We start from the raw sequence: 8,838 nt of genomic DNA, 5'->3' as shown, positions 1-8,838 counted from the left end.
CGTGCTCCTTGACCAAATCCGGCATGGGGGGACTCAACGTGAGGGATTCATAAAGCCGAAACAAGACTGGGCTGTTTGAAATTGGAGGGGTCATTCGTTTGACTAGCATAGCCGCAAATGCCTGATATTCCATCTCAAGGTCAGCACCATTTCCACCCTCAATTATGACCTTCTCATATATTTCGAATAGTCGAGAGGAAAACCCGAGGATGAAAGTGAGTGCCATTCACAAAAATGCCTTGAGGCTGTGGCCAGGGTGGAAGCTCGTCTGGGAAATCCTTTCTGACAGGAACACCGTCAGAACAGAATAGTTTCTTGTGGTTTCCTGAAAAGCCTGTCGATCCTGGGTACTTGATAGTGCGGCAACGGCTACATATTTGAGTCTTACGCTAGTAGCATAGTTAGATCAATCATATATTGTTTCATGTATGTTTATCACTTACTGATTTCAGGTCTGTGTTTTCTCCTTTAACGAGCTGGACAATGAAACAATGGGTTCTCCAAAACTTCTCATTGCCGCTTGATGCTGATGAAAGAGACAGACAATTCAGTAGTACAATATGAGAGAATCAAACAATTCTTACAAACAAAATTATTAGACTTGATCCTCTCGACAATCTTTGTCTCTATTTCCCCCAATTTGTCAAATAGTGCACGGGGATTTTTCATAACTGCTGGGCTACCACCAGACTTAGGAAGCTTCTCTAGTCTACTATTATAGTCTGCTGTAGCCAGAACCCATTTTCGAGACGTCATGCTGAACGATGCCCATTTATTTTGTAGGCGCATATCCATGAATAGGAAAAATTCGGCACTAGAGTTGAGGGTGAGTGAACGTGGGTCGATACCCGTCGAGATGGAAAATATGCGCTGAGAGCGTGAGAGACCATTCAAGTTGGGGTCAGCAAGTGGTGAGAAGGCCGCCATCAAGTTTTGGCTGGTGTGTTTGTCACTAGGGCACTTGGGGGCGACAGTCTTTGATCCAGGTGCAAAAAACATGCTGATAATATTGCTGGTGGATGGCTGGTTGGTCCGGATAAGTGGGTACTATGGGCATGCTCAGTGTTGATTTCATTATAGTCAGATATGTACTTACAGTGCCTTTTGCCTGTATACTTGAGGCATTTGTAGCCGGTGTACTTGGGGCATTTGTTGCTGATGTACTTAGGGTGTTTGCTGTTGTCTCCTATGCAGTAGTGTACATTAGTATTCCAAAAAAGGATATTAAATCTACATACCTGAGCAGTGGGGATACGACTCTTCTTCTGTAGTGGGCCTTCCAATGCGCCAGCAAGTGGCCCCAAATCTCCAGTTAGGTCATAAAATGGGACCTTCCGCTTGAGAGGCCCAGATTGGCTGGAATTGGCAAGCGCTGTTGGCTCAGTTATAGCCATCATTTCACCTGGTTGCGATGAGGCATACTCAAGTAGAGCACATGAGTGTTGTGTGTCAGCTGAAAAGGACAGAAGTTAGTTAGGTAGCAAGACAGTCATGGTGAAGAGGATACTTGCCTAAGGTGATTTGAGGCACTGTAAGCAAGTTGGGGTTGATATCCAGGCATTGCAGGATTGATGTGGGCTCAATCTCGGCATCTAAGACTAATTGATCCAGGCTGAGGTCTTGCTTGTCAAAATCAGCCTCAGTCTTAACTTCTATGAGGCCTCCAAATGTTGAGCTGTGGTTGGAGGGGCCGAGACCAAAGGATTCTTTGGTGTTGATGGATGAAAGGACAGGGCGTGCCTTCAGCTCTTGACTGTTGTTGCTGTGAGTTGGTTCTGTGGAAAGCAAGCTGTTCCATGAGTTGGCAATGTGGTTAGCTAAGCGGATGTGGTGTGTCCCATGGATAGAACTAAGGAATTTGCTCGGTTTCTGCGAGCGGAAGCGAATGCGTATGTTACGACGTATCACAAAATCAAAACCTAAGGCTAAGAACATCTCCAGGCTGCTGGCAAATGACCGCATGATGCCGTTCCAAGCCTTGTGCGACCCTTCAATGCGGCTTCCATCTGATCTTATATCTTGCCAAACTTGCATCAAACACCCTTTTTTGACGTGTGCGAGCTGGTCTGCGTGCACCTGTGTAATTTAGATTGCCAGTAGTAGTGTATATGGCATGAAAAATGAAGTACTTACCTTGGAGGCAGCTGCAGACCACACCCTGCCCTTTTTGGCCCACTTCTCAAACATCGTTTGAAGCTGGACCTCTTGCTCTTCTTTTGTTCGATACTTCACACTTTCTCCATGACCTGATGCCCGTGAACTCAGGATAGCTTTGCTAATGTCGTGGGCTACAGCCGAATGCTGAGGGTTCCTGGTTCCGTTGAGAATGGCAGCAAGATACCTGCAAATATGTGAGTACAAGAACAGATAAGTCGTGTTTACTTACCTCATAATAAAATGGAATACATCCAGGCCAACTTGTGCATCTGGTATTGCTTTATTGACTGCACTGCGTACGTGGCAGCAGTTATCAACAATGACCATTTGTGGGAGGGGCTGATCCAGTTCTTCATAGCGAGACTTCAAGCCTTCAAGCAACTCCTCCATTTCTGCGTTTGCTTGAGTTTGGCAAAGTCTCTGTTAGATCCAGATTAGCCAGCAAGCCCAAACATTAATAAAACAAAACTCACCCAACAAAGTATCTCATTATCCTCGTTTATAGCGGTAAGCATTCCCCCCCTCATGAACTTGGTCCTTGTCTTCTGCTTATCTGCCACTGTTGCCTTCCCTGCAGCTTTGAAAGTATTGTCGAGAGAAAGACAAACACCTGTTGCATCCCATGTTAGTTCCAGAGTTGATCAGTTACTGAAGGGAAAAGGATCTCACCAGACAAGGTGCGTAAGTATTCAGATGACTCAGCTTGTCGTGAGCGTTTACTGACTTCGGGATAAACATCTGTGATAAGATCATCAGTAATAGGTTTGTCACCATATGCATTGCTCAGGTTTGTCGGTGAGAATTCCACAAGAGGAGCACATGGCTCAAAAGGCGAGTGACACCTTCTTCTCTTTTCAAAATGTTGTAAGTATTCTAGAAAGCGCTGCTGATAGTCGAAAAGATGGAGTTCTGCGGTCAATGTCACATTTCCAGGTAAGCGTTGAAGGCACAAAAGACATGATGACTTACGTTTGAAATTTTCTGCCAGTCCAGCCAATGTGGTTAAAGGTCGCAACTCAATGATCAGATCAAACAGATCGCGTGTCATACCGCATCTTTTGAAGAAGACTGGCACATTTCCTGTTTAATCCGGTGAGATCAGTGGCAGCTGTCTTGATGATGGGATTACTAACGAGGGATCTTCCAAAATTCCCACTTCTCCCAGAATAGATGACTTGTGGTCGCAAAGCAGTACATATCTTCTCCACTTTTAGGATCACCACGTTGCTTATTATTCTCTTTGCAGGCCTTGCATCGCAACTGGACTCCTAGTGCGTACTCTTCTCTTTGGATGCCATGAACATCTTGATGTCCTGTGGAAGTCCATCCTCCCCACTTCACATCCAGAGACTGACACCTCGGACATTGATCAAGGCCGTCAAAATAGAAAGGGTGGACAATGGTTATCTCCTTCATGTAAGCAGTTCCAGGCTTCACATTTGGAAGATGTTTACGTTTCTCTAGTTGCAAAAATGTTGGAGGTGTAAATCGAGGGCCATAAAAAGGTATGCTACTCTTCAGATTTGGTGGAACTGACCCACTCTTGCTGTTGGGGTGAACAGATGTTGCTGAACTGACAAAGTCCACATACTCGACCACATGGGCCTCCCATTCGTACTGGGCCGTTTGAAATTCACTGGCTGGGGTTGAACGACTACCTTCCCATGCTCTGACACGTCGTTTCACCTTCATTTCAAGTAAGTTCTTATCTTTGACTGGATTGTATGACAAAACAACTCACAGATTCATTCCAATTAGTCTCAAACTTTACACGTTCACCAGCAGTCAAGGTGTTTTTAATCACACCTCTGACAACCATTGGCTCGAAGACTGACATGCTTTTACTAGGTAGTTGGGCTGTAGTCCGTTGTTGACAAAACTGGAGAATAGGAGTGGTGAGCACTCTCCTTTTTATTTAAATTTTTATTTCAAACTGGCTAAAGCTTTGCTAAGACAGCTAGTACACTATTACTCAAACACTTCGGCGACCTTCTAAACATCACAGTGAAATATATGTAGATCAGGTAATATAAAATACAGAGTGACTAGGCTATACTAGAAATAAATAAGTAAGAATAAAAATTGAATCACAGAACAGTCATCATGAAACTGCATTTTGCAGAAGAGTGCGCAACCGACTGTATCGAGCCTCACGAATAGACAGGAAATGTCCTCGAATAAGTCGGTTTCCATGTATACCTGGACCATGTAGTAGTGTGAAACACACCTTGACAGGCAGGCCAATCGGGATGTCATCAAACGTTTCTGGTGGCCTTTGGTCCCCACATGAATTGAATATTGGGAACTCATTTGCGAGGGAATGCTAGCCAAACACATGAAAATTTAATTAGCCTTATATTTCTCAAAAAAAAGACACTCACACCATTATCATCATAGAGTCTCGACGAGACTTGTATCAGTTCTGTTTCATCAGCTCCAATTGCAATAGGCCTTGAGATCAGCTCAGAGGTACATGTCCCCTCACCGAGACTCAGTGAAACCTCGTGAAGACAGTGCAAAAGACACTGCCACGCTCTAAGCCCACACTGATCTTCCATCGGTTCAAGCCAGCAAGATGCAACAGTGCTGTGTATGTCTGGATAACCTTCAAACATGCTGTTGTCTCCTTGAGTAGTTAAATAGCACTGTCTTGACGAGATCTTGCAATCAACCGCAAATGCCATCTTAAAATATGCCGGAGGCTGAATAGAGCCTGGAAACCTCCAACAGAGGAGATACCTGTCAGGGCCTATGCTAACGAAACAAAGATTGTCGAGTTGGCTTTCAGTATCGGCAAGAAGGGCAGGGCAATGGAGGAAATAATCAGATAGCGTAATTTCTATTTGACAACATGAACTCTATAAAAATATATAGCATACTACTTAATAGCTCACCTAGGCCTGCCATAAGACTCAATCCCCACAAGTTTTTGAAGTTGTACACTTGAAAATCTCCTGAGCAATTGTGAGTCATTGTCAACCTTCTTTGCAGATACGATCTGATGGCTTAGCACTTACCAATTGATACCGGTGGAATGGTACAAAGAAGCACACGAGGGAAGCACGTTTGGTAAAGGTGGGTGTCTTGATAATAGCCGCTCAGAAGTAAGGAACAGAGGGGCTCTCTCGAGTGTGGCCGCAGAAGTTCCTGGGAGGGTCCCAGAATAGCCCTGGGGACCTTCCTGGTAGCTTTGGCAGCCCGCCGGGGGCGAGAACTTCCTGGGAATGACCAATTTTTCACTCATCATGTGACCAGTCACATGCTAGACATTGGACTTTAAACTTTATTTACAACTGTACAGTACCTCATGTATTTTAGTATATATACTGGAGCAATACATGGGGAGAGACTCAGCGAGTCCTCTTCTAGTGTATACCAACATTAGTATGACAACCTCCCTCTTTTGATAGGTTGTACACTTCCTTATCCTCCATTGAGTGTTGTTGTTGTTGTGCTCCAGTGCCCCAAGACTGTGTCTTGTTGGTGTTGTCACAGCTACACTGGAGGAATTTCCTTGCCTGCACATGCAACAACTACTGCAAGTTCTTTGGGTTGTCTGAGCTTACCATCATGGTCTGTTTCTTATTGCTTCACATGATATTACACTACTGACAATCACTTATGTTCTGCCTGCTCACCCGATCATTGAACTTGGGATCTATTTTCACGTGTGAGAACTCAAGTATTCACAAATACAATTATTAAATTTATGGGTTTCCAGTAAGGTTCATCGGACAATGGAAAATATCTCCCAGTTGAAGTGCTAAACAAACCGTAACCAAACGACCACCATATGATCAAAACAACCGAATAGTGAATGTATAAATCTATGTGATATGTGATTTACTAGCCAGTGTGTACTCTATGCCAATCATCGTCTAAGTTCGTTCAATGTTCATATAATATACCCATGATACAACGCAACACTTGATGTATGATCCTTCGACCATGATTAAACGCTCGGAACAAGCCTACAATTTATCTTCAGATACAGACAGGGTGAATAAAACGGCTTAAAGACCTACCAATCATATTTTACAGAATCATCTATGTTGAGAATAGCAGCAGACGCCAATTGTCGTGCTTCGAGCCACACCCAGACCTGTTAATAATACACCATTAGCCTCGAAAAGAAATTTCAGCCATAGGTAACTAGCTTACTTTCAGTAATGCTCCAAAGTTCCCGGAAGGCAGGTGCGTCATACTCTCCTGCGCTGTCATTTGTCTACCAAGCTGCCTCAAAATCGGCAGTGCGCTTTTAAAAAGATCTAAACTTGGATCCAACTGCCTTCCAATCCCCTCTAACAATAGGATTGAGATGACGGTATTGATAAAGTCGCCCTCCATCTTCACGTGGTGTTGTCTCACTGCCTTTAACACCTCCGTCAGGATGTCCGATATTTTGATCTGTCCTAGGGAGAAGGTCTTGCGCTTCACGCTCAGCACAATATGTTGCATCCTCAGGGCAAATGTTTCTGTTTCTATGGCAAGCTCGGGCGTGCGACAGCGTTCCACCATGAGCTGACCCGTGCGATAGCCATCAAATTCTGCGACGGCGCGAAAGAGGTCGAGGAAGTTCTTTCGGTTTGTAGCATTTAGCGTCGTTACCAAACCAGCGTCAATGAACACAATTTCGGGGATATACCCTGCTTCCGATAATTCCTTCAATTCCTCGCGCCACTCTGTTGGTGAATGCCGAAGTTCGCGCAGGCGACCGACGATAGCATCAGACTCGGACTGGCTTGTCATGACGTGCTGCTTGTGAGTGCCGTTATGACCCCCAAAAAGTGAATTAAAGACGTTGCGGAGAAGATCTTGCGTTGTTGGGGGTTTTGTGAATTTAATCATAATGTTGCCAGGGTGAAGATCAGAATGAACGAAGTTATCCAGTAAAAGCATGTTCTAAGAAAAGGATTAGAGAGTAACCGAGGCATAATCAAGGACAGCTTACAAGGAACGCATCAAGACCGACAGTTGCCATCTGATCGTCAAATGGCCCACCACCATTCTTCAAAAACGTCTCAAGCGGCAACGCATTTTCATATTCTTCGACTAGTAAATTCTTTGTGGAGAATACCTTGAGTGGGCGGGGGAACGTGACTGGTACGTTTCTCGGCGCGAAATTACTCTCAAAAGTCAGAAGATTTTCTGCCTCATGTCTCAAGTCTATCTGCTGGTACATCATCTGACCAAACACCTCGACTTCCTCGGGAAGTGAAATCCACTGCATACCAGGGAGAAGAGTGATTATATGCGCAAAAAATGACATGATCGAGAGGTCGCGCGCAATCATCTTTCCAACTCGGGGATGGAGAACTTTTATGGCAACCGAGGCAGTGGGAACAAGTGGTGGAGGGTCTTGAAGAATGACAGGTGCGATAGAGGCTGCAGGAGATTTGGAATGCCGCTTAGGACCAAGATATGATGGGGGGATGAGATCATGTTTCAGAGTAGCTCTGTACACCTGAAAAAGACTTGAGCCAACGTGTATCCAGCGAATATACAAACGCAAACCTGAGCAATGGCGCCGGTCCCTATGGGTTTCTCATCGAACTCTTCGAAAACATCCTCAAATGGCCGCTGGAATACATCCTCTATTACACGTTTTGTATGCGCTAACGAATGAGGTTTTCCGTGTGAATGCATGGCCCCCATTCTATTGCAGAGGATCGAAGGAAACAAATCGGCGCGAGATGCTGCCCACTGTGCCAACTGAACCGAGGTTAAATTATCGATATTCAGACACTCGAGTACGTCTGGGACATACCTTAATGAAAGTCGGCCCTGCGGCTTCCATCCTTCTAACCAGAAAGCCATACCACCAAACTGCCCCCCAGCGATCACCATGGTACCTCCTTTCCGGCTTCCCCATGAGAAGCATAGGCATGGTGACGATGACAGGCACGAACAGGTAGAAAAGATGAATAAAACGTCGAGCGGTCAATAGAGGCTCCCACATATGTTCGCGAAGGAGTGTCAAGATGCGCGAAACAAATGAGTGGTGAGGTTCTGCGGGTGAAGCAATCATAGCATCGCCAGACGAGTCGGTGAAAGATGGTTGCGAGGATGAGCACGGGATGAGCGTTGGAGAGGCAAAGATAGCGGGTAGGAGAGACTTTGGGCGGGGCGAGTAATAGAATGCGACGCCACCAGCTATTGGAAGAACCCAGATAACCTTCTGCCATCGTGAATAAGGTGGAGGTCGTGCGCTTGAAAAGAACGGTTGGAACGAGTGATGCGTCCACCGAGACGAGTACCGGACATTCTGGCGAAAAGATGACAAGGTCATCCTCAGCCCTAGAGGCAGCGATGCGATACGGTGCGACATCGCTGAGTCAATGTTAATTTATTGGACGTCGAGCGCGTTGCCCCTCGGGGGCACGAGTAATAAGCACTCTCAAATACACAGCCCTGGCAAGCAAGTCGTTGTTGCCAAATAAACCCAGCAATTACCTGAAAATTGCTGGATGTTTTCGGAGACTGGGCAGTCTTCCTGGTTTGATCTGGCACGACTTGGTGGTTGTCCGAGATGGCGGTTACGTGCTTGGTCGTTGTGCCGAACAATGAGCTCAACGCGGCATTTTTCGAAGCGGCAACTCAAAGCTTTACCGAGCGCGACTCGGCTTGTGTTTTTTGAAGTCTAAAGTAAATTTAACTATGCTCTGTGAACGTATATTCCTT

General features: G+C 45.5%; 3 protein-coding genes across 3 annotated transcripts; all 3 read right to left on the bottom strand.

Annotated features, from left to right (window-relative positions):
* On the bottom strand, positions 1-2,547 carry SERLADRAFT_444767 (uncharacterized protein; the record flags this gene model as incomplete). The annotated part of the gene is made up of 6 exons (XM_007313008.1): positions 1-389; positions 444-526; positions 585-1,047; positions 1,531-2,076; positions 2,134-2,341; positions 2,387-2,547. 6 exons carry the CDS (start codon positions 2,545-2,547, stop codon positions 174-176), a joined length of 1,677 nt encoding a protein of 558 aa, XP_007313070.1.
* Positions 2,548-3,133: 586 nt separating this feature from the next.
* SERLADRAFT_455959 (uncharacterized protein) lies at positions 3,134-5,251 on the bottom strand (the record flags this gene model as incomplete). Its single annotated transcript, XM_007313007.1, is given in 11 exon segments — positions 3,134-3,237; positions 3,287-3,573; positions 3,622-3,662; positions 3,722-3,854; positions 3,916-3,947; positions 4,006-4,052; positions 4,115-4,234; positions 4,254-4,480; positions 4,539-4,996; positions 5,052-5,111; positions 5,175-5,251. 3 exon segments carry the CDS (start codon positions 5,062-5,064, stop codon positions 4,259-4,261), a joined length of 693 nt encoding a protein of 230 aa, XP_007313069.1.
* Positions 5,252-5,509: 258 nt separating this feature from the next.
* Positions 5,510-8,726, bottom strand: SERLADRAFT_455957 (uncharacterized protein; the record flags this gene model as incomplete). The annotated part of the gene is made up of 7 exons (XM_007313006.1): positions 5,510-5,730; positions 5,883-6,128; positions 6,183-6,259; positions 6,319-7,059; positions 7,109-7,621; positions 7,672-7,869; positions 7,925-8,726. The coding sequence occupies 6 exons, from the start codon at positions 8,483-8,485 to the stop codon at positions 6,110-6,112; spliced, it is 2,109 nt and encodes a 702-aa protein (XP_007313068.1).
* Between the last annotated feature and the right edge of the window lie 112 nt (positions 8,727-8,838).

Source organism: Serpula lacrymans (genome assembly GCF_000218685.1).
Source record: "Serpula lacrymans var. lacrymans S7.9 unplaced genomic scaffold SERLAscaffold_1, whole genome shotgun sequence".
Lineage (NCBI taxonomy): Eukaryota > Fungi > Basidiomycota > Agaricomycetes > Boletales > Serpulaceae > Serpula > Serpula lacrymans.
The sequence above is the reverse complement of the archived record's forward strand: the minus strand, read 5'-3'. Positions and strand labels throughout refer to the sequence as shown.